The sequence below is a fragment of the Camelus bactrianus genome, chromosome 6 (genome assembly GCF_048773025.1).
Source record: "Camelus bactrianus isolate YW-2024 breed Bactrian camel chromosome 6, ASM4877302v1, whole genome shotgun sequence".
NCBI lineage: Eukaryota > Metazoa > Chordata > Mammalia > Artiodactyla > Camelidae > Camelus > Camelus bactrianus.
In genome coordinates this window covers 43,393,811-43,420,764 of record NC_133544.1, presented here as the reverse complement: position 1 = coordinate 43,420,764, position 26,954 = coordinate 43,393,811, and the positions used below count along the sequence as shown (strand labels likewise).

At 31.1% G+C, this 26,954-nt stretch overlaps 1 protein-coding gene across 1 annotated transcript in view; it reads right to left on the bottom strand.

Annotated features, from left to right (window-relative positions):
• SOS2 (SOS Ras/Rho guanine nucleotide exchange factor 2) overlaps positions 1–26,954 on the bottom strand; it is an 87,480-nt gene that overhangs the window by 20,978 nt on the left and 39,548 nt on the right. The window contains exons 6-14 of the mRNA XM_010967053.3: positions 26,064–26,207; positions 23,331–23,441; positions 19,918–20,016; positions 11,261–11,388; positions 10,083–10,738; positions 9,603–9,684; positions 8,039–8,161; positions 4,132–4,235; positions 2,320–2,542 (exon numbers count right to left, since the gene is read on the bottom strand). Coding sequence (XP_010965355.3) covers positions 2,320–2,542; positions 4,132–4,235; positions 8,039–8,161; positions 9,603–9,684; positions 10,083–10,738; positions 11,261–11,388; positions 19,918–20,016; positions 23,331–23,441; positions 26,064–26,207 — 1,670 coding nt within the window. The remainder of the gene's footprint in view (positions 1–2,319; positions 2,543–4,131; positions 4,236–8,038; positions 8,162–9,602; positions 9,685–10,082; positions 10,739–11,260; positions 11,389–19,917; positions 20,017–23,330; positions 23,442–26,063; positions 26,208–26,954) is intronic.

Sequence of the window (26,954 nt, the reverse complement as noted above, 5' to 3'; positions counted from 1 at the left end):
TGGCTATTAATAATAATTAAAAAGTTCAGTAGATTTAAGTACAAATGGGTACTTGGAACAGTTTTAGAAAGGTTTTCTTAAATGGTTCTTTTATTTCACCAGAAATTTCGTATACAAACAATCTTAATGTTTTATGTTTGGTACCCTTCTTCCTTAATACACATATCGCTTAACAAAGGTATTTCTATATTCCGAAAGTAGGTCCACAAAGAGCTAAGTGCTTTTATCCCCCTGATGTCCATTCATGTAACACTATGAGGAAAAACTCGATTTAGTACTATTTGCTTTGTTATCTCAAATAATGAGTCCCTTCATTCCTACCTATCACAAATTTCACAGTACAGAAGCAACTTGGGTGTCCATCAATAGATGAATAGATAAAGAATATATACATACACAACAGAATATTACTCAGCCATAAAAAAGAATGAAATTCTGCCATTTGCAACAACATGAATGAACCTCCAGGGTATTATGCTAAGTGAAGTGAAATAAGTCATACAGATAAAGACAAATACTGCACGTAATCACTTACATATGGAATCTAAAAAATAAAACAAACAAATGTATACAGCAAAACAGAAACAGACCCACAGTTATAGAGAACAAACTAGTGGTTACCAGTGGGGAGAGAGAAGGGGGTAGGGACACAGTTGTAGGGGATTAAGAGGTATAAAGTACTACATACAAAATAAATCTACAAAGATCTACAATAATCTACACAGATATATTGTACAGCACAGTGAACATAGCCAGCATTTTATAACTGTGAATAAAATATCTATAAAAATATTGAATTACTTTAATGTACACCAGAAACTAATATTGTATATTAACTATTCTTCGATTAAAACAACTGTTCTTTCTTTTGAAAAAAAATCCCACAATATAAACAAAAACCACCTGAACTCCAAATTATTTAAAATATAACATGACACCCTGAATCAGATGCTGACAACCCCTAATGTGTGAACCCCTAAATTCTGAATGGCACAGCCAGGGCAAACTAGAAATCCAATACTAAAAGTGGTAAAGTTTTATTCTCCATTAGCTTTAAACTTTATATATTCTTGCTTTTCCCTGTGAAGTCTCAGTGGGCGGTGGAGGGGGGGAGAAGCTGCTAATCGGGAAAAATTCTTAAGGGTATTCGTATTTTAAAAGGGACTCCTCAATACAGAAAAGTTTTTGATGGAATGATAGTGGTAGGGGTTTATTTTTTGACCGGGGTTAGGGATTACCTGCAAAGCCTGTACTTTCTCTCTCTCTTTTTTTTTTTTTTTTCCAAGGCCTCTACTTTTCACAGGAGCCTGAGTTGTAAATGAAAGAAGAAAGCTCAAATTAGGAGGGAGGAGAGGACAGAGAGGGGCTAATGCACTGGGAAAGGACAGTGGTTAAAAAGTCACAGAGGAGGAAGTTGATAAAGCAAGCTGAAAGGAGACACGACTGTGGTTAGGAAGGAATGAGATGTGTGAGTTATTAATTTTGGAATAAGTAGATTTGGAGTGATAACAAGATTCAGAATATGACCATGGAGATGTGTGATTTGAGTAGTGAATGACACTGGAATTGATGAAACCATGAAACTAAAAGGTTAGGTTGGGTGATCTGTGTGGATACAGGGTGATGGCAGGAGTTGCTTTATATATAAAGATAAATGATGGATATGGATACAAATAAATAGCCAAGCATGTTTCTAGTGATCCTTATAAACAAAAGAAAATGCTTTGTCATCACACTACTTCAAAAAATATATTTCTCTTTAAAGTGAATATTGACTTCTAATAGCTGAAGTATTTGAGGCTCCATAAAAGAAGCTGAAGAAATCTTTATTTCTCTAAGAATTGCTATTCATTTGCCTTGCAAGCCTAACCCAGTCAAGCCCCAAATTAAAATTGTGATTACATAGCATTTGAAAAAAAAAGAAAGCTTACTTTACTCAATATTCTACTTTCTTAGCTGCCCAGAGCCTACTATTCATACTGTCTTACTGAACCAACTCAAACTAAAGAAATCTCATACAATACTAGGAATAGGAGTCGAGTGACTGCCTTCAAAGTGGCTGCTATTCTACTGCATTAGTCTTCTCTTGCCAGCCCTCTTGTGAAGGATTGCTAGTACCTAATTTAGGTCTAAAGAGCAGTAAGACTTCCAGCTGCAGAACAGGCTGCAGTTAAGAACTGTGCTATGAGCTTTCTTCCCAGTGCACAAGAATAGATGAGGTATTTTTAAACACTGATGAAAATTTTTCAAAATGTTCCAAAAATAGACAGGTATTCAAGGTTTTAAAAACAGAGCAGCAAATTAACATTAACTGTCTACCTGTAGAGATCAGATTCCAAAAGTGTCAGTTGACGTGCAATTTCTATTGGATGAAGTGTCATGAGATCAAATGTTTCAAACTGTCCTGGTCTACTGATATGCCATTCAATTGGTGGAGGTGGACTTTCAAATGTAATATTATGGCTTATTCCGTTTGCCTGAGCTTGTTTCTTCCTCTTGATGATCTTAGCAATTGACTCTACCCATTTCTTCATAGCTTTCCCTAGAAAAAGAACACAAACAAAAATGCCTTTTACTTGACAGAGATAACTGCAAATCGTTGTATAATCTTTAAATTTCATCTACTTTCAACAATTATCAACTCATGGCCACTTTTTGTTTCATCTAACCTCCCTCCATACTACCTGTTATTTCCAAGCAAATCTGAGATACCGTATCATTTCACTCATATTTAAGTATGTATCTAAAAGTTAAAGACTTTGGAAAATCACCATAATATCAATATCATATATAAAAATGACAATAACTTCTTACTATCATCAAATACCTACTTAGTATACAAATTTCCCTGACTCATGTATTTTTTTACATTTTTTGTTTTTAATGGGATCTGGACAGAATCTACAAATTGCATTGAGTCAGTATGTCTCAAGTCTCCTTTACTCTACAGTTTCCCCTTTATCTCTCATTTTTGCTTGCAATTTATTTGTTGAAATTAAATCACTTGTGGTGTTTCCCAAATATGAATTTTGCCAATACTGTCCCTGCAGTGTCATTTGCTATGTTTCTCTGTCCCTGTATTTTCTCTAAGTCAGCACATAGAGATTTGATCTGGTCCGGACAAACTTTGGGCATGAATATTTGCAAGAATATTTCCAACAGAAGGAATATAACGTCTCTCTTTTTGTTATGTAAACTGGAGCTGGAAATGGTAATATTCCATTTCTATCATTCTTCACGAATTAGTTGCAATACTCCTATAAAAACTTTCCTTTGTCAACTATTTAGTTACCTTGTAAAGGAAAGGCCTGTAAACAAAATAATTTACTTGCTTTATTCTAATATGTGTGTGTATTTTAGAAGCTTCTTGGATTATATATAATCTAATGTCCTCATTAAGAATATTATTTAAAAATTAACTTAGCTTTATAAATAATTTTAAAGCACACATGGTAAAAATGTGTTCTAAACATTTCAGAATTGAAACAAAGGAATCACATTATTTTAAGTAAAATTCTCCTTAAAGAATAAGTAGGAGATAAAATAAGCTATCCATAATTATGGTACTCTTAATTAGTGCCTTGTACTATCAGAGAAAACATGAATTTTCTTATTTGACAACATACATTTGATGACACATTCATTTGTTTAATGTTCAGTGCCTAGTTCCATTTCATGGGCTGTGTTCTAAAACGTCATGTAGTAAACTCTTACCTTTCAGGTGCCAAAAATATACCAGAAACTTTCCAGGGAAGTAAATATTATTTAAGAAGCTATTAACCATTCAAAACTAAATAATATTAAGGAGGATAAGAAAAGTGATAAAATTACAAAAATATTTAATTAGTTAAAGGAATGGCACCATGAGATAAAATTAAAAGGCTTAAATTTATTAAAGAGGACTTCTGATTTCTTAAAAAAAAAGATTTCCATAAAAACTTGAAAAGGCAAGGTTCTAAGACTTCAGTTGGTTCTAAATGTATGTGAGCTCCTTAAAGTCTATAAAAATTATTCCAAATGTTATTTCTGCTTTGTAAAAATGAAGTCTAGTTTAGCTTCTTAAAAGTCATCCAGATTTAAAAAAGAACTCATGTGCAACAGAAGACTCAATCAAACCTTTAAATAATATACCTCTTACACTTGAAATGAAGGACTCTAGTCTTTCAAGCAACTCCAAATCTCTTTCAAAGTCATAAAAATGGTGTTCAACCCAGTGCCGAAACACATTTAAGATCCTGACAAAATGGAAAGAAACACATTAGAGTGAAACTCAAGCATTTAGTTATACTTCTTTCAATTCTCTAATGCCATGGTGATACATTTCTATACAAGGCCCAATATAACACTCAGTAGTCTCTAATTTGAATTTAATTAATACCTTAAGTGTTTTAATAATATGAATACTGTAGGTCTCCAAATTGTTTATTATTTATAACTTATTCTTTCAAAAAAATTTGTAAACATAAAAATCATGGCTTCTGCACTTACCCATTTATGCTCAAGAAAAGTACTTTTTCTTTATTCATATGTAGAAAATTCATACTCTATACAGTACAAAAGCTACTTTAAAGTTCTCAAATTGTAAGACAATTTTTTAAAAGATCTAAAATTTGATATATTTTCCACAAAAAATGGAAAACCAACTAAGATTTAGTGTATTTGGTTCAAATTCAAGTGCTATCATCAAACTTCTGTGTAATTTACAGGAAAGTCCACATTCTTTTATTTCAAAAGATAAAAATATTTCTGACAGAGAGCTGTTTTGTTTTGCAGTACCTCCAAAGTAGTTACTTATAACCTTAGCAATCTATACAAATATTGATTGAGCAAATAGAGATTTAAGCAATCTACACAAATATAACATTTCATTCTCCACCAAAGAGACTTATAGATAGCATAAATTAATTACATTAGCATTTTTTCCTTCATTATTTCAACAAATGACTATTTCTAGGTTAGAAACTCCTCCTGCCCCACCCCACTGTCAGACAATAGTTTTTCTCCCAGACTAAGAAAATACTTTAAATTCCCAGTGCTATATGTAATAAAACAACCTTAAGTGCCCAGTCAGCTCAGCAACTTAGAGATTATTTCAAGAGATCACAAAATTGTTAGCTTCTAGGCTAATACTAGTTTTCAAATAACTCTGCTTCCATTTTCTCTACTTCCTAGTTTCTACAAAATCAATGTAATTTTAAAATTATTATCATGTAAAAGGAAAAAAATCTCATAACTAGATTTCAGCAAAATCTTCTGTTCATCAAAAGACATTATTAAGAAAAGTAATAGTCAAGTCACAGACTGGGAGAAAATATGTGCATTTATCTGACAAATGACTGGCATCCAATCCTACTCAATATAACACTGTAACACAGTAATAAAAAAGACAGACAACTCAATAAAAAATAGGCAGATTTTAACAGATTCTTGACAAAATAAGTATGGATAGCTAATAAGAGACAATAAAAAGCTCTCAACATCATTAGTCATCAGATAAATACAAATTAAAACCATAAAGAGATACCACTATATCCCATCTATTTGGCTAAGACATAAGATTGACATCACTAAATGTTGGTAAGGATAAGAACAACTGGAACTCTCTCACACATTGTTGGTGAGTGTGTAATATATTATAATTACTTTGGGAAAAGATTTGGCAGTTTCTTATAAAATTAAACATACCTCTACTCTATGACCCTGCCATCCCACTCTGAGTTATTTACCCAAGATACACAAAAAAACACATTCATGAAAGACTTAATAAAGTTCACAGCAGCTTTACTGATAATAATTAAAAACTGAAAAGAACCCAGGTGTCCTTGACTGGGAAAGTGAATAAACAATCTGTGCTATATTCATATAATAGAATACCACCTCAGCAATAAAACAGAACTACTGATATAAGCAACACATGCTCAAGAGCATGCTGAGTGAAAGAAACGAGACACAAAAGAGTATATAATATATGAACCCATTTAGATGAAATTCTAAAACAGGTAAAACTAATCTATGTAGGAAGATGAATGCTGTATTGGGCAATGAGAACGAAAACTGATTAATTAGAATGGGCATGAGGCAACTTTCTGGGGTAATGGTAACATTTTATATCTTGAAAGGAGTTTGGATTATAGAGATGTATTTGTTAAAATTCAATCAAAGTACACTTAAGATGTGTGTTTCACTGTATACACATTTTAGAACGAACAACGAACAAATACCAAACTGTTAAAGATACACAAACTGCAAGTATTTAAAGAACTGTACTTTGAAATACATCCCCCAGATTAGATGGTTAATGGACCAACAGAAGAATGATAAATCAATAGATCTGTAATAAAATAAGAATAGCAAAATGTTAACAGCAGATCTATGTGGTAGATTTATGGGTGTTCACTGTAAAATTCTTTAAACTTTGCTTTCTTAAAAATTTTGTAATACAATGTTGGAAAAAGTTACTATCATTATAAAAATTACTATCATTGCTGTAAGTGCTTAATGCTTAGAGGACAAGTTTAATACCTTGGCTTGGAGTCCAAGGACACTGTCACTCCACCCATTCCATATACAGTTAATTTCATCTACTACTACTTGTAATACAATGACTTCATTCCTCGAGTCAATTTCCGTATCTATTTCCTCTGCACACTATTCTCATTTCTGCCTCCTTGCCTTTGTTCATACTACTTCCCATGACCCTGAATGCCAACAATCACCTTTTTGCCTTCTAAATTCTATGCATCCTTTGAGGACAATTTCAGATTTTTACCTCTTCCAAAATGCTTTCCCTAATTACTCTAACCTAATCTTAGCTATTCCTAAAATTTTACAGGGGTGTATTTTCCTAAGCCACTTGGACACTTACATACATGACTGAGAGCCTAAGATTATATTCTGCCCTTGTATTATAGCAATCTCATAAATGTGTGTTTCATATCAAGGAGCCTAATTTGAGTGTGGGTTAGTACAAGTGCATCATAGCTAGTGAAAAAAAAAAAGGTAGTAACTTCTCTATTGCTCATGGGTAAATACTCTCATGTCCTGATACAAAGAGTGACATATTATAAGTTTTGGCTGAGAGACACTGCTGGGAGCACTATCATTCCTCTAAAACTGCATTTATTTGTGGCAATTATCCTGGAAAATAATTATTATACTTACTGCAAAAATTACAATTTATTGGTCAGCATTAAACAAGGAACCTTAACATTTACAAAGAAAAAATACTTCGATCACATACAATTAATAAGGTATCTCAGGTTTCCCATGGAAAAGGGTAGATCATACTTTGGTTTTCACTACAAATAAGCTAATCAAAGGAGCTTCTAATTTTCAATGCTCAGTGGTAAAACAAACAAACATTGGCTTAAGAAGTCAGATATGGGTTTGAATCCTGTCACTCCCTTTATATGACTTATCTCAAATTAGTTTATCCTGTTAAGTTTCAATTTTCTCTTGTACAAAGTACAAACAGTAATTGCATAGTGAGGAAGAGATAAAAAAGACAAAGCACTTAGGCACACAGAAGAACCTAACAACTGGCAGACGCCATTATCAAATACATTTTTAGAAATTACTGAAATGACTTAGAGTAACAAATGTCTGTATATCTTATGGGAGAAGAATGGGAAAAGAACTAGATATAATATTTCATAAACATTATGAACTGTAAAAAAAATAAGCCCAAGATTACTAGATGATGGTAACGGGACACAAAGGAAAAAGGGGGGAGGGAGGTTGACAGTAGGCAAACTCGTAGGAAATTTTATAATTTTTACTTAATAGGTATCTTGGTCTGTAAGTATAACATATCACATGCTAGAGATATCTGAGGCAAATAACACAGTATATTTTAATATTTAAATTTCTTCAGGGAATTAAGAGTAGCTTCACATAGAAAGAATTTTGGAAGTTTAATGTAACTGCTATGAAACTGACAACAATACTCACGTCTGAATTAAGAGGTAAGAACATCTGTGCTAACTATATACAGAAAATTGAACGGCACATAAAAAAACATATAATATTTGGGCCAAACCTAAGTTGTACTGGTTGGACGTATTCCTTGCGAAACCTTTTAAGGTCTGCACTGATTGGCTGCTCGCCTTTCTCTACTGCCAATTTATCTGCTTCTGTAGGTTCTGGCTCTGGAATTTCAAATCTAACAAAAGCAAAATGAGAGAAATTTGTTGTTGTTTATACAGAAATGAGAAAAATTTCAAATACAGCAGGAAAAATATTTTAACTAAGCAACATTCTTTTCTATCATCTATGTGAAAAGCACAATTACTGACACTGGGATACTGAATCCCTTAAAGTATTACATACTACAAAAAAATTGCCCTTTGACTACACAGTATTAAGGCTTTATATTTTTATTTTACCAAAAAATAGTTTAATAACTAGCACTGACCAACACAGTAAAGGTCAGTGGAAAAGATTAAGAAAAGAATCTATAAAGGTATAACCTCTTCAAAGAACAAAACAGAGAGAGCTTATCTAATAATCTGTCCTTAATATTTATTTTATTAAAATGAAAGTAAATATAAATTTCCTTAAATAAGTGAATATAAATTGAAAGAGAGGACCCAAACTGAATTTTAAATAGTGTTCAAAAAATATAACTAAATGGATAAGATGAAAACATCAAAGTTAAAAAAAAAACAAAACACAAAAACCCTTCCCCAATCATAGGAAATACAGCTAAAATGTAAGTCTAACACATGCTTTCCTTATTTTGGACATGGAAAGGCAACTAAGTAAATCTTAATAGAACATTACACTGACTCAGTCTGGTATACTTAGTTTTATAGAGCAACATAATGATAGAGGATAGAGGTCAAGACAAAGTTCTGGTAGTAAGTTCTAAAATGTAAAATGAAAATTATTTGGAAGTCCCAATACTATATTTTAAACTATAAAGCATTTAAAGTTACCACTAATATGCTCAGTAAAAAAGACAAATTCAACCCAAAACGTAACTTTTATAAATTAATCATAATAAAGGAAATATTCATTTTTTTAGGTCTAAAATGATACAGTGTTTATGCTTTTAATTAGAATACTTATCTTTCAGAAATATAAATGGAAATATTTACAGATGAAATATGTTGTCAAATTTACTTCAAAATTATCCTGGGGTTAGGGTGTTCAAGTTGGTAGGGAAACAGATGAAACATGATAATTATTAGAGCTGGATGACTGATAAATGGGTTTGTTACATTCTTCTATTTATTCTTGTATAGGTTTTGAAATTTTCTACAATAAAGAGTCTGTTTTAAGAGTAAAAGGTCTCTTAAGGAAGTACTATTTTATTGCAAAGAAAAAAATTTCATTAAACTTCATAGTTTGTTTATCCTCTAAAACTGGATCTTTCTGATTATCTCTATAAATATTGCTAAGATCTGAAAAGACCTCTGCTATAAACAGGGATTTCATTAAGTGTGCTGTTTGAAGAGAATAAGAATACTGCAAATTTAATACCAAATAAATGATGTTCAAAAACTACTTGAATACATACTAGGTACCTCACACTTTGCAAGGTACAAAACAATTAACTTTTTACAAAATGTAAATATAAGTGAAATAAATATTTTTCTTACCGTTCAATTAGTAAGCTTAGCAATTCCTGTGGTTTACAAAATGAACGATATGTAGTAAGAAAAGTACGAACAAAATTGGGATCTGAAAAGGTAGAGCATAAAACACATTGCATATTCAATTTATTCAGCTTAATTAATTCAAAGTAGCATATTTTGGAGGTCATCCTTCCTTTTTCTTTTTATTCTGGCTCCTCTCACTGTTGCTCTTCCTGCCAATCATGGTATTTCTTGATAAATGAGGATTATTTTCAAATTCAAGATTCACGAATATAAAATTATGAATAATTAATAATTAATAAAGTTAACAGTATTATATTTTAGAGACACTTAGTTATTTATTCCTTTTGATTCTGCAGTATTCTTTTTATATTTTAGAGGCGATCCATTTTTTTTTTTACCAGGCCTCAAGTGTTTCTGAACATTCTTGGAAAAGTTTTAGATCCTCAGCTCTATATAACCAATTATATGAGTTTCACATACCTGCATACATATGGTATGTTAACCTTTCAATTAATTTCACCACAGTTCCTCCTTTAATAATGGGGATTCCACTTCTACTTTGCACGTTGTCTTCAAAAACAATGTTTTCCTCAGAGTCTTTTACCACAAAACGATACACTTCTGGACTTGGTAATCTCAGTGGTTGTTCATTTTCTTCCTTCAATAATACTGAATCTAGCATTCGATCAAGGGTACTACGATAATGGAGAGAAATAAGTGCTGCCATCCAATTATTTTTCTCTTCAGCAGACTTAGCAGCAAATATTATGCTGTTTTCATCCTTGGATACTAATTCAAAGGCGTGTTTGCACTCACAAGTATCTTCTTTATCACATATTTGTATTTTCCTCATGACAAATTTTTCTTTTAATCTGTATTCTGCACTACTGTATCCTGGAAGTCGTGACTGGCTATGATTGGGTTTGCAGCTAATCATCAAGCCATCAAAGAGAAAAATATGCCGTTCATGTTTAGCACCAATTCTTGTCAATGGGCCTTCCATAATAAATTCGTTACAACACTGTCCAATATCTTTGCCTTCCCATCCATCTATGTTTTTCTGAATTTCATTCATTTTTTTAATAGCCAGGTGCTTGCTTCTTAATTGACGATTATAAAAAGGGCAAACGGGATCCCTAAAAAAACAAAATAAAACAAAACAAAAAACAAACAAAAAAATCCCAAGATAAATATAGCTTATTCAATGGCTAAGCGACCTTAATTGCTTTAAGTATAAACTACCTCAAATCAAGACAAAAAGAACCAAACACTAGATTTTTACACACAGCATTTACTTTCTTCTACTAACTTTGCCACTAAAGGATACATACCTTAATTTCATTATTATGAAAGAGAAGTAGCAGAGGCTCTATATTTCATTCCTATTGCCGTAAGAATTAAAATTTTTTAAAAATCCTAAATTTCTTACATAAATGATATAAATTATTAAATATACCATTTTAAATTTTATTAAATATACCTTAACAATATGACAATGCCAATTTAAAAAGACAAAAAGACCAAAAGAAAAATGTAAAACAAAAGTATAACTTTCAAGAATGCAACTGTCACTACAAATAACATTTCTTTAGAAAACCAGGCGTCAAATGTAAGTGAAGTATTCAGAAGGATTCATATTTTCAACAGTTTGGAATTACCCAGGTCGGCGTCTAGGTGAATACTGCTTGTAAATTCGGTCCATACTACCTTGGAGATTCATTAGAGCAGTAATAGCTTGGTTCAAACATTCTCTGTCTTCGTGCTCTTCACTACATGCTTTCAATTGCTAAGAAAAACCAAAAGGAAAGATTAAACCCGCATTGTTCAATTCTTTCCCTTTCTCATAATTAGAGCAAGCAGCAACAAACATTATAAACCCTAAACAAATTTTAAATATACTTAACAAAATAACCATAATTTTATATAATTATGTATACCTCTTGATCCTTCCAATCAATCCTCTTTCTACATATGTAAATACAATACAGATCAAAAGTATTATAACTATAGCAATCAGAAGAAAAAGCAGCCATGATAACCATCTGGACATTTTCCAGATATATAAAAATACTTTAAAATATGCAAAACATGAAGCTTACAAGTTACTTTTATTTGTCAGTTAACTATGAATAAAGAAAATAAGATAAACATATATATTATCTCATATTCTCTAATGATAAAATTCTTAGTTTTAGAGATTGCTGAAAGCTTTCATATCTTTGCAATACAAAAAAATGAAGTATGCTAACTTTAGCACTTCCATCTATCATTAACTTTTCTACAAACAGCATCACACAAAGGAGTCAACTGATATTTTTTACAACATAAAATTTAACTATTCTAGTAAATATCAAGAAACCATGAAAGTTAATATCTTATCTCACTAATCCTTAGAAATAAGATTTATAATTACAAACTGTATCATTAATCCTAACAACTCTGGCTTTATTTCATTTATCCAAAAGTTCCTCTTCTATCTCACTCTAAAATGGAAGAAAATTTACCTTACAATAAATAATTTAGATTGGATGATGCTCCAATTTTTTAATTTGCTTGACAGAAGAATTAAAAGTGGATCACTATATAGAGATTATGTAGATACAAATACACATTTATGTGAAAATATGAAAAAAATTACAATTACTTCTTTCAGAAAATTTTTTTAAAATTTAAGTCTATTTCATGGTCTTAAACCAGCTTACTAGAACTTTTGTTACAAATTTTCCTTACATTCCAAGGAGAATCTGAAAAGCATTCAGCAATGGTTCCCCTTCATCAGCAGAAAACTGAAAATGGATATTGTTTAACTTTCATTTGTATGTCTAGAAATTATTCTCTGGAGCACAGAGCCATCTGATATTTTTCAAGGTATATGTAGAAGTCTTGTATCAAAGATTTGCAATATAAATAATTTAAGTGACTACTGTCAGAAGTAAAATCCTCATCTCTAGATTAAGAAATAAAAAATTGAAAGGATGAAGGAATAAGAGACAAAATACCACAGGAAGTCTGAAAAATGAACAGCACTTGATCATTCTAGCTTCTAAAGGTGAAAATTACTACCAAATCACTTATTTTACTGTTTTAAAAGATTTCTTACAAAAAGATTCTTTTCTGTGGGGGAAAGGTATATATAGCTCAGTGATAGAGTGCGTGCTTAGCATGCACAAGGTCCTGGGTTCAATCCCCATTATCTCCATTAAAAAAAAAATTAAAATAAGTAAACCTAATTATCTCCCCCCCCAAAACAAAACCAAAAAGATTCTTTTCAGCTCTACTCTATGGGTATTGATGACATAAAAATACTTAATTAGAGGTTTTTTTAATTCTTATTGCTTTTGTTGATCCAGATTTCCAAAGTATCACTAATAATGACATTCTACCAAAATGAAAATGGCTTTTCAATTTAGGTGTATAAAGATACTAAATTTCTATTGTCCACTAGGTCTCAAGGCTGCTCAAACTCTTCTATATAAATGGCCATGTAATTTCTAAAGATCCATGAATTACAGCCTGCCAAGGAGAAATAAAACTTCAGGATATTTAAAGCATAGCTTTCTGGTGATATGAGTATACAAAACAATGGCTTTGTTTGGCATAAACATACTCCAAAAATTTGCTAAACATTTCTTGAATTTTCAGCAGTAAGACTCAACAAACATCAGATTAATGAATATCCAAGCTAATTCTCTATAGATATTTGAAAGAATGTATTCTAAACATACAGTGACATAGAAATTACACATTGAACTACCTGCAGATAAATCATGCTCTTTCACATCCCTGTGGCTTTCTACATACCTGCCTCTGCCCCTCCGTATCCACCTGGTGAAGTTAGCCTCAATGATACAGTTCAAATGCCTCCTCCTTAGCTGTTTCCTTTTTCTCCCACTTAATTTTTTTCTTTTGAAATAATATCAAATGTATAGAAGAGTTGTAAAAGCAACAAATAACTCCTGTATACACTGAGTCACTAATTTTTAACATTCTGCCACATAGGCTCCATCATTCTGTGTGACTGTATGTGCACCATTTTTCCCCTGAACTATCTGGTTTGTCATACAGTCCTTTCAGTTCCTTGCTGAGGAAGGCGAACCATTGCTAAATGGTTCTGAGATTGTTTTTGAAATATCTGGAAAACTCAAATATATCACAAGTTATTCTCAAATTGTAACTTCCATGATGTTTCAGCAGTGTGTCTTAGAACAAAGACATTCTTTTACAGTATAGTGATTAACTTCAGGAAATTTAACATTGGTAAAGTTCTGTAATCCAATTTACAGTGCATACCCAATTTAATGTCCCAATCTTGTCCTTTAGGGTCATTTTCCCCACAGTTTAGGATCCAGTTAATAGGGTACTTAGCTGTCGTGTTTCTACTGTCTCTTTTAATCCATAATAGTTCCTCAGCACTTGTCTTTTATGGTTTCTTCAAATAAATGACACCCACACATCAGTACAGTAGAATAAACTCCTTTGTACCCAACACTCATATAAACTTTTTTCTAACTTCCGTAGAAGTTAAGTTACTCCTGCCTCAGTAAACCCACAGTACTATTTCTATTAGGCACTTATTACATTATAATTATTTGCCTGGTGTTCACGTTCATCTTCTTTACTAAACCATGAACTCCTTAAAGCTTGGGGAGATGTTTTATTCATTTTTAGTATAGTACCCACACATTGTAGCTACCCAATAAGGTAATTAGAATGAGTGTTGTACAAATACTTATAATTTTGTTAAGTGTTTAGACAAATAACAACAATAAGCATTAATTAAGTTGTTATTCTATGCATGCTCTTTTATGCATTAGCTTATTTAATGTTTGTTACAACTCTGTAAGACAGGTACTATTATTACACCCATGTTACAAATGAAGAAACTGAGGCACCCAAGATGAGTGGCAAAGTCTACATTCAGACCCAGGAACTCTGACTTCAGGGTCCATGCTTTTTGCCACACTACTACACTACCTCCCTACAATGACACCAAACACAATTATGCAAAATACTGGACTATGCCAAAATCTGGTGACCACAAGTTAAAGGGGATTCCCTCTATGTTAAAAACAAACTAGATAATTACACAGTTTAAGAAATAAAGTGAAATAAGTGTGCTTTGGAAAAGAGGTCAAAGAGAATAAATGCCCTTGCAATAAATGCTTAAACTAAGTAACAGAATGGAAGTCATCTTTCATTTATAGGTAGTATCTTATGAACTTCACTGAAGAGTGTATTCCTTTGCTTACCTGATAATCATCATTCTCCTTAGTTGTCTTTAAGTGTATCCTGACCAAGATTTTATACTTCATGTAAGCTTTTTCTTAACTCTATGAGACTTCACTGAAATACTTACCATGCTTCTCTTGAATTTCTATAAAATGCTGTATCTACTATAGATATGTGTACCTAAAGCAAGGGAAATTATAATAAAATTATGAATTTGTCTCTAATTCATTATGCTGGGAGTTCAGTCTAGATGTGAAATAACATGTGATCAATTTTTTTTTGGTAATAAATTTCTCAAAAGATTTTCATAAAAACAGAATTTTACTTATTTGGTGGGAAATTCAACTCATTAAAACTTATCACCTTTCTGGGGGGAGGGTATAGCTCAATGGTAGAGTGCATGCCTAGCATGCACGAGGTCCCAGGTTCCACCCCAGTACCTCCACTAAAAACAATTAATTAATTAAAAAAAACTAATTGTTTTCCTCCCCCCAAAAAAATTTAAAAAAAAATTTTAAATACACACACAAAAAACTATCGTTTTTCTTCATGTGCTTTTAAAAAGTGCATTATCTTTCTTCATATGTCCTTAAGTGATATGTCAGTATTGAAAGAGTAAATATTAGGTAGTAAAATATTCCTCAGTATTTTTCAAGAATCAGAACACTTCTTTCAATAGACATTATGCCAAGTTCTTGATGTCATGAATACACTTACACATATACATACACACAGGAACACAAAGACACGACAAAGTAAATGTTACATAATGTTAACAGTTAGTGAACCTAGGAAGCTTACTATATACTATTCTTGCAAATTTTTCTATGTGTTTCAAAGTAAAAAGTTAAAAAGTATTATCTGAAGAAACTCGATTGTCTCACTGAAATACTGGCCTATCTTTCCCAATGAACCTCATTAAAGTTATTTTAGTAAGTCTTTCTGTTAAGTTTTAAATTAAACTAAGATGGATTAGGTTCTCTTGAGAGGAGTTTTATTCTTTCCATTCTAAATTTCCAGGGAATGACCAGAGTTAGTAAAAGAACATTACTTAGCTTTGAATAAATCAATTCTGAAGTGAGAGTAGTATGTTCTTAGTAACAGAAGAATAAACACAGATTTTTTTTCTTAGAATATAAGAAATATACAGTTAGTTATAAATCAGGGAATGAACTTTTTTTCTTCTTGCATAAGGATTGAAATATATGTTAAGAAAAAAATTAAAATTTATCTGAGAAAAATACAGAAAATGAAAGTAGTTTGTGATCAACCCCAGAGGGACTTAAATTAGAAAAGGACAAAAAACAGGAAACATATTACCTATAAAATGGACTTTAAAATATTACTACAAATAATAATCTAACAATTTATTATAATTTCAGGCAAACTGTATATGATATTGTATAATTTCTTCTCATTATGCAGCTATTTTTCTATCTTGCTTATCGTAAATTCTGATGCTGTGACATAAAATTCAAATAATATTTAAATACTATGTCCACAAATAAATCTCCCTTGGTATATAACTGAGGCAGATACTTAGAATTAAAACTGACTTAAAACTGCTCTAGGACTATGTTTTCTATTCCCAAAGGAACATGATAGATTTAAGTCCAACTTTCTTTCTTATGGTTCTGATTCTAAAGTATGTGTAACATGAAATGAAATTTCATTTGGACAAGTACTTTAGCCCAAACAGTATCAGAAAAAGACAGTCTAAAAAATGGAAGAGAATATCTGCGAATGATATATCTGATAAGGTATTAACATTCAGGGTATACAAAGAACTCTTTTAACACAACTACAAAAATACAAACAACCCAATTAACAATGGGCAAAGGACTTGAATAGACATTTCTCCAAAGAAGGTATACAAAAGGCCAATAAGCACATGAAAAGATGCTCACTATCACTAATCACTAGGGAAATGCAAATCAAAACCACAATCAGATACCACCTCATATCCATCATGATGGCTACTGTCAAAAAACAAAAATACAGAAAATAACAAGTGTTAGCAAGGATGTGGAGAAATTGTAACCTATGTGTGCTGCTGGTGGGAATGTAAAATAGTATAAACCTGCTATGGAATACCATACAGTGCTTCCTCAAAAAATTAAAAATAGAATTACCCTATGATCCAACAATTCCACTTCTGGGTATATATTCAAGAAAACTGAAGCAGAGTCGAGGACATCTGTTCACCAATATTCATAGCAGCATTATTTACAATAGCCAAAAAGTAAAAGCAAACCAAGTGTCCAATGACACTGGCTGTGTAACAATACACATAACACTACTGAACTATACACTTAAAATGGTTAAGATGGTAAATTTCATGTTATGTATGTTTTACCACAATTAAAAATAAATTAATAAAATGTTATTAAAAACCAACAGTATCACAGTTAAAACAGATGTAAAAATAAAAAGTAGTTTCTAATCTGATCATGTGATAATCTACCTAGTTTGTATCTAGAAATAGTCCTTATTTGCGTTTTTCAAACTGCATGTCATAATCCTTTAGTGGTTCACAATCATTTTTTTAAAAGAAAAGAGAATAGAATATAACAGAATACATTGCATGAAACGCTAAGTAGCATTTCAAGAAATTTTTTATTTTGTGTGTGCGTGTACACAGCATCATTATGATGTTAAATGTATTTCTTACTATGGATTTTTCCCACTCTGTAATATACAGACTGATTCCCACAGAACAATAATGCTATAAATAAGTGGGCCACTTTCTAGAATACCTGGGCCCTTGTGATCCCACTGATTGAGTCAAAGACTTACCAAGAATCAGCAGCATATGTATCCACATATGTACGACAGTTGTGCTTATGTTGTAACTACATAATTTAATTACATATTATATAATTTAAAGAAACATATAAAAAAGACATTTATAATGAAAACTCAAATTGAATAATTTTAAAGGCAAGTCTTTTAAAAAAGGTATAGGGAAGATAATAGTAAAAGATTTGGAAAAACTATAAAAACAAAATTTCTGTACTCAGATTACTTTACAAGCATTTTCAAGTTTATGTACCATCTAAAAGAAGCAGAAAATAGAAATCAGAGAAGATAATTTTTGTGACTTAAGCAAGATTCATACTCAAAGAAAAGGTTTTATCCTAAGTCAACAGATGAGCATATAAGCATATAAACGTACAATGCTCATACAGGAGTTCTGTGTGTGTTTATTAAAATAAAATGTATGTAATATTTCTCTTTATGATTCTTTGTTTTATTTTTAATTAACTAACTACTAGTCCCAACCACTATGACCAAGAGTACTTGGAGTCCAGTGATTAACTGGTAGCAAAAGTAGCTGTGCCTCAGGATGAGTCATGTCATCACAGTCAACATCTTGATTTTAGATTCAGACCACAGGGATTCTTAAAAACTAGACCTCAGGGATTTAAAAAAAAAAAAAACAATCACTTGGGAAAAGAAGTAACTTCAATTATAGAGTCAAACCAGCATTTTTAAATGTTGGCAAACATTAGAAAGCAACTACAAGACTAACGACAGAACTTCCAATTAGACACGAACATTATCTAAAAAATTTTAGGAATCCAAATATACATCTGGGGCTGCCAATGAATTATTCATATGAATTCTACAATCCTTTTTATGAGTTCTTTATGGATCCATTAGTCTCCATGGAGATATACAAAATCAACCTGCTCATCTATTTGTGCACAAAAGCTGGTGAGATCCAGCATCACACCTTATGGGTAATAAGACTCCATAAAAAAAGAATTCTTGAGGCAGGTATTCATTAGAAATCATCAAATGAATTCCTTGCCTAGATGCCCACAGAGTTATTCTGGCTTTTATTTTAATTATTACTTATGAGTTAGATGGAAAAAATCTGAACAGGTTGTCTAAATCAACAACTTGGTATAGATAGTGTCTATATATAATATAGACACCATATGACAGAAATTTAAAAATATGAAAATATGTGTAAGAGAGACATCACATACATTCTGGTAGGACTATAAAGTGTATAACCCACTTTGGAAAACTGATTGACATTACCTATTAAATTTGAGAATACGCACACCCTATGACCAAGCAACTCCATCCCTGAGTATATACTCTAGAGGAACAAAATGCATCCATATGTGTACCAAAAGATTTAAAAAAGGATGCCCGTAGTAAGTGTTATCCATAACACGAAAAAACTGTTATTCATCAACCAGAAAAGGATAAATCATGGTTTATTCAAAGAATGGAAGAAAATTAAACTAGAAGAACATACAACATCAATGAATCTTAAATACAACTGAGAGACAATATAAGAAATAAAATAATATATATGTTGACCCAACTGATAAATAAAGTTCACAGCTACATATATTTTTAGTGATATGCACATAGGTAGTTAAACTGTCAATAAAAACAAAAAAGGAATTGCCATTAAAGTCAGGGTCGTGGTTTACCTCTGGTGTGTTTCCACATTACATTTATTTATTATAAAACATGTTTATGTTTTCCCACTTTTCTTTAAGTATATAATATATTATAATAAAGTTTATACTATATATTAGAACCTTTAGGAATTCAATATATTTTTATGTATACTGGTCTTTGAAAAGAGTTCAAGTTTTACCATAATTTTTTTTTAATATATTGCTTGGGTCTTAGCTATTACACTGCATGGGAAAAAAATGTCAACTTTAAAACTGCTTTCCTTGACAAGTTATACAATAAGATGGAAACTTAGAACAGTATTATGCATAAAAGTTATTAATTACATATATAAAATAAGAGTTAAATCACTGTTGCTGTGTCTCCAAAAATTAATTTTAAAAAAGTAAACTCTTATGACACTATTACTTTGAGAATCTGTATTATCAAATGATAGATGAAGATACATTTTTTTTATCTACCACTTGGAAATGGTATGAAGATAAGAAATACAGGCATTTCTCTATGGTCCGTGGGAAGACAGCAGACATTTGTGATACTTTATTTTATGAATAAAAAGTATTAAAAATAGTATCATATAAAAAATAACTTTTAAGCCTCTTAAGTGCAAATACTTTCTTGGCTCGGGAAGCTTTCATCTTACCTTTAATAATTCAAAATAGTGCCAACAATGATACACTGGCACCAGCATAAGGCGTGGAAGGACATAACGAACTGCCTCTTTAAAACCATCAGCAATGGACTGTAAAGCAAAAAGACAACAGTGTATTTCTGACATCAAGGCTATATATAAAACCACAGTGCCTAACAGAAACAGCTTTTAAGAATACAAGATACAAATGTATCGAAACTATCATGGAAAGCATGCTCTATAATGAAATTAAAGTGCTGTAAATCAAATTTTTTCCTCCTTTAAGTTATTAGATAAACATACACATTTCATCTTTTATGGCTAAAATAACTTTAACAATAGTCTTTTCAGCTTTCCCTCAAAAGTTTTGGCTTCCACATACCCTAAAGGAGTGCTGAAAAGCTAAGGACCCTCTCACATATTTTAATATCACTTTTATTCAAAATGTTTAAAGTAATTAAAAGAATGTGTTTTGGGGGATATTGTACATTGTATATGTGATTTAAATATATTTCATCCAACGATGATCAAACAAATTTCAGATTTAGCTCATTTAAGTTATGAAAAAGGTCTGTCACAACTTAATTGACAAAGCCAATCTTCACGTCAAAATAAATAGCCAGATCAGACTTAATTTTTGCAGCAAGTCTGACTTCACTCTTAAATTCAAATACACATGTAAATGTCTAGTTGTAAGTACAGGAAGCATGTGGAAAAACCTATAACTGCTTCTAACATAATACATTCAGGTTTGAGAACTTAATAAGCTTTATCACAATGAATGATGAATTATTTTTTTAAAAAAGGTAATATTCACCATTGTTACAACCGTCTCACTTAATTCTTAGATAGACATAGATACGACATTTCAGCTACCAAGAGTTTTAAATACAATTACCCCACCCCCTTCATTTGGAATTCTTTTTGCTTTGCACTCAATAAACTCTCCTTCAGGAGCAATGTAACTTTTTTTTCCCTAGCTGGTGCCCTGGAGGTTTTTATATTTTGGATCAATGCATAATGGAAATTCAATATGACAAGAAGTAATGTGTAACAAAAATTAGGAGAGAATGCAAAAACACAAACAAGGTTAGACTAGAAACTAATTCCCTTAAAACTATCTATACCCTTATATCACCTGGAAAACCTTAGTGTAGAGCTAGAGTTAAGTATATCCCAGTTTTGGAAACTAATAGTCTGCAAAATAAATGATTTTCTAAAATTTATAAGGGATTTAAAAGTCACTCATGTTGATTTTAAATGTCATTAAGGCTGACTTATTTAAACTGGCATTTCTCATCAGGTAAATACAGATCTGAGATGCTGCTTTTAAAATATATTCACACAGGTAAACACTCCCATAATTCTCACATACTGTTAACTGAAGTAAATTATAATTCGTTCAACAGACTTGTTACCAGGTTAAACACAGTCAATTATTTTCCTAAAGATTAATTTCTCTTATCATTTAATTAGGATAGTGATACAGATCACTCTGGATATACATATAGATATAGATTTCTTTTTTAGTTTTGAAGTTTATTTTCTTAAAAACAACCTTATTGTGGTGCAATTTCTGCACAGTAAACTAAACATCTTTCATATGTACAATCTGATGAATTCTGATAGATATATACACCTATGAAACCACTGCCACAATCAAGATACCTAACATTCTCTGGGTGTATTTTTACGTATTTTATACACAGTGCTTTAACTGAAATGTAGATGACACTTTAAAATTAGTCTACAAAAACCGTTTGTATTGTTAATTAGCACTGAAATGGCTACTAAAGTGCATTCTAAAATATTAATACAATGTGTATTAATGGTGTAAGGAGTCCTCCAAAAACAACACAAGCTAATGTTTGAGTGTCTGATATTTGCCAAATGTGCCTAGTGTATTCCCATTTAATTTTCATAACCATAAGAGGTATACATTATCATCATTTTACAAATGAGCAAACTGAGTCTCAGAGATTAAGTGACTTGCTCAAGGTAAGATAACTATTAATTGACCCAAATTCAGAAGTTCTGACTAAAGGTCATATTCTTAAAGCATGCCTACATTTTCTAAAGAAGTTTTGTTTCATTTTTTAAAAATAAAGCATTACATCCTCATCTTACAAATGAAGAATGTTTTTTAAGTTGATACATTACAAGTGAGTTTGGCCTGAAAAGGGGTTTTATCTAACTCTTTCAATTTCACTAAATATGTGGAACATCAGCTTAAATAACTGGGTCTTAGACATTCAAACCCCATATAAGAATTCCTAATAAAATAAGAATGAAAAAAGAAATGTTGTGAGTGCTTTTAATGATTATGCAAAAATTTTATCGGCCAACTGTCCATTTAACTAATGTATACTTCATAGTTTATATGAATATGTAAGATTTTAACTTTAAAAAATTATTCCTTCACTGCAGTAAATGCTGAGAATTAGATGTAATTTTTATTCCAGGTGGAAAAGTTTTTGAGTAGAGTAGAAGTAGAAGATAATAATGGGAATTTGCAGTGAAGGAGGCAGAGAGAAGATGGTGAGTTCAGTTTTGAAGAACATTTATATTTGAAGCCCCTGTGGGATATCTAAGTGAACTAGTTCAAAAGGCAGCTAGTTATATGAAACTGTATACACACATACATCCAGTGCTCATAGGAGTCAAATGGACAAGAGGGGTAATAACAGATACTAGACATAAATATGAAATCAAAATATCCACAGGATTTGGTGGTTAAGTTCATTGTCAAGAGCAGTTTTTAGTGTTATATCTGATTGGAACACAGATGGCAGCATTTTGATGGAGAATGAAGACAACTGGCTACAAATGGAAAAAACAACAGGGGAAGGAGCTAGAGTGACAAAGGTTTGTTTGTTTATTGCGTGTTTTAGGGCAATAAAGATTTGACTGTATTCGTATGTTAAGGGAGAAGAGCCAGTCCAAATGCAGGAAGTTTCCACAGCAATAAGTAATCAACAATCATCAATGCCAATGTAACCTTCATGAAGTGTTGAGAGAGCAAAAATATAATCTTATCTTTTTCCACGTACTCTCCTTTTATCTAACTGCATTACTGAACCAATTAGCTCCATTAATATAACTACCTTCTTATTTAAGTCATAGGCCTAATAGAGAAATCAGTATGAATATGCATGAGGATACTCTCCACTCTTTATGATTTCAATTCTATCTTTTATATGGAATAAGATCCTGAAATAGATCAGATTTAGAATGTGCCAGATTTTTCTAGTCAATCAGTATTTGTGATGGTACTCTATAAAAGATTTCTACATTAAAGACAAACTGAAACTCAAGACAGAAAACAGAAGACAACCAGAATAGGCTTATAATTAGATTTTGAAGGACTGGAGAAATTTCTTTAGCTGCTTTATTTAAAAAAAAAAAAAAATCCAATTCAAGTTTACCTGAAAGTGTAGAGCCACTGCAGGTCTGGCCATCAACTTACTGAAATGTTCATTAAATTTTGGTGAAAGAATATCCTGAGATAATGTTTCATAAGGATCAAATGCTTGCTCCTATTTTTTTAAAAAGGAAAATGTGTTAGGTTTAAAAGAACTTTTTTTTCTACTAATATGGCACAGATTACTTAATGGCAAATTTTTATTCAAGTCCTCTATCAGGTTTCAGAACTTTTTTTAATTTCAGGAACAAATAATAACTATGGCTGTAACTTGGAAATTAAAATATATATATAATAAGTAATGATCTTGAGCAAAAGACAAGAAGCTACTGGTCTTAAAATAGGTCACTGACTTTGTGGTCGCAAGTATCAAACTTCTAAAATGCTTATGCACATTTATCCCAGGAAAGGTGTATTTATTAGCAAAAGAAGATGGGGATTTGAAATTTCAGTTATGTTTACTTAGGCTGAAAGGAGTTTACACTTACAGTACTTTCAAAAGAAGCAAAAAGTGATACTACTGCTGTTTTATCCAATCTAAACTTTTTCAAAATTAGAAGAAAAAAAAAAGCAAAGACTAATATACAGTAAAATAAAACAGAAACTGTCCATATTTTGTCCAATGTTTATATTTAAATAAATTTCTATTATTTTATAATAATCAACACCCCCAATGATTAGTTAGAACTAAAAGATTTATTTCACTTTTGTATTTTAAAAATACAGTATGTTTTTCAAAAAATAACAAGTATTGGTGAAGATGCAGAGAAACTGGAGCACTTTGTCCACTGCCAGTGAATGTAAAATGGTGCACCCCCTGTGGAAAACAGTTTGGCAGTTCCTCAAAAAGCTAAACAAAGAATTACCATATGACCCAGCAATTCTACTCCTAGGTATATACCCAAAAGAACAGAAAACAGTGACGCAAACAGGTACTTATATGCCAATGCTTACTGCAGCATTATTTACAATAGCTAAAAGGTAGAAAAACAGGTGTCCATCAACAAATAAATGCATAAATAAAGTGTGGAACAGATATACAATGGAACACTATTCAGCCATAGAAAGGGATGAAGTTCTGATACATGCTATGACATGGATGAACCTTGAAAACATTGTGCTAAGTGAAAGAAGTAGAAAGAAAAGAATATTGTAATGATTCAAATATCTAGAATCAGCAAATTCACAGAAACAGAAAGTAGATTAGAGGTTATCAGGGTTAGGGGAGAGGGAAGAATAGGGAGTTATTGCTTAATGAGTACAGAGTTTCTGTTTGCAGGGATGAAAAAGTTATGGAAACAGTGGTTATGGTTGCATAACATTGTGAATTTAATTAATTTCATTAAATTGTAAACTTAAAATGGGTAAAATGACAAATTTTTAAATATTTTTTACCACAAAAAAAAATTAGAAAATTCATTATGTTTTTAAACCATGATATCTTTAAGAGTACAGCAAGCAACCAGACTACAAACTAATATGCTAAGATAACACAATTTAAAAACTTTCTAATAAGAGCAAGCCTAAATATCTTAAGCATCAGTAACTGAATATTTCTACACTATCAGTTCCACTGTCTACAAAATGATGTAATAAAAGTGATCTATATTTTCAGAAAAATTAGGAAGAGATTATAAAATTAGGAAATCTAAAGAAAGCACTTTTAACACCTGTTTTCTAAAAGAAATAAAAATGGCCAATGAGTATGAAAGGATTTTCAATATCATTAGTTGAAAAAAAAAATAGCAAAAAATTAAAGCAAAATTAAAGAATAGTGAAATGCTGTTTTTTTCCCACTAAACTAGCGAAAATTAATGGGATAATACAAAGAGTTAGTGAAGATGTGGGAAAAAAGAGGGCCTGCATATACTGAAACTTATTTGGAAGTAAATTTGGCAAAATGTTTCAAAGTTCTAAAACTGTACATAGTCTCCTGGACCACAATTCCACTTCCAGGACTATGTCCTAAAATAATTATTAGGCTATGAAGGCACTGTATAAATGTTTGTTGAAGTGCTGTTTATAATAACAAAAAGAACTGAAACAACCTACATGCTTAATAATAGTAGATAATTAAAATTTATTAAGGTGTCTCCATATAACATGGAGCTTTTAGACTTTAAAAACTGTGTGAAGTATATTTATTAAATGCTCATGATTTTGAGTGAAAAAAAAATTAGTTATAAAATAGTAAGATCCTACTTTTGTAAATATCCATAGGTTTCTATGTATGCATAGACAAATATTTGTAAGGATAATTAAATCTTCTAAGGATAACTAATCTCTAAGTATTGTAAAAATGGAGTGATTATTTTTCTGAATATTTTTCAATGAGCTACATTACTCTTATAATCATTTGAGAGACAAAATATGGCTTTTACTTTGGGAAAAAAACATATGTAAATTTCCTTTTCCACTTCTGGAAATTAAGACTTAAATACACAAAAGCTAAATACCTATGATCAATAAAATTTATTTTCTTTCACCTTAAATGCATTTGCCATTAAAAAAAAGACCCTAAATATTACTATTCCATCAACTTTTACTATAAATATTATCATAAATACACTATTAAAGTGTCTCTGTAAATACCGACAATATAATTTTAGTTTGCTACTGGTTAAATCTTAAATACTTTTCTTACAAAATCCAGCAGTGTCTTTTAACTTTCACAAAGCATATCTTACTAAATGTCTTAATTTAGGACTTCAATGAGAAAACAGTTTTGTAAACTCACTTCTGCCAAATCTTCAAAACAACTGCCAGCTAAGGGATGAGGGCTGCTTTCATCAGTCATTTCAACTGTATCTTCAATCAAACCTAAAAGTTTCACGGTCAGTTCATGTATATCTAAAATGTTACTGAAAATCTTTTCAATATCCTAAAAAAAAAAAAAAACAAAGAAAAAGAAGGTTAATACATGTCAGGTTCAGAATTTCATTTAAAAATTAATATGAGATAAACAAGTCTCTTCCATATAGCACAGGGAACTATATTCAATATCTTGTAGTAACCTATAATGAAAAAGAATATGAAAATGAACATATGTATATGTATGGCTGAAACATGCTGTACACAGAAATTGACACAACATTATAAACTGACTATACTACAATTAAAAAAAACTGAAAAAAAAAAGAAAAGAAATGTAATCAATTTTGAAACACTCAAAATTGAGATATACATGCTGGAGAAAAATAATGAAGATAAAAATTACTAAGTATAAGTAATAGAAGTGTTAAGGGTGTATTTTTTACTCAATCACATACTCGTATTTCAAGACAAAATATATTCTAAATTATAACAAAAGTCAACTATGAATAAGAAGGGAAAGAAAAAATTTCTTGGATTACACACAGAAAATTTACTGGAAAATATAGATTCTAGATAGTTTTGTTCAGTAACTCTAAAATCTCAAATTGTGGTCACTTACTGTTTCAGGCACTACTGTTAAGTCCCTGATGTGTAATTTTATAACAGCCTTATTAGATAGATACCATTATCATCCTCTTTTATTAATAAGGAGACAGAGACACAGAGCAGTTAAGTAATTTGCCCAGGGTCACACAGCTGGTATACTAATACCTATTTCATAAAGTCCTTAAGATTAAATGAGATGATTTCTACA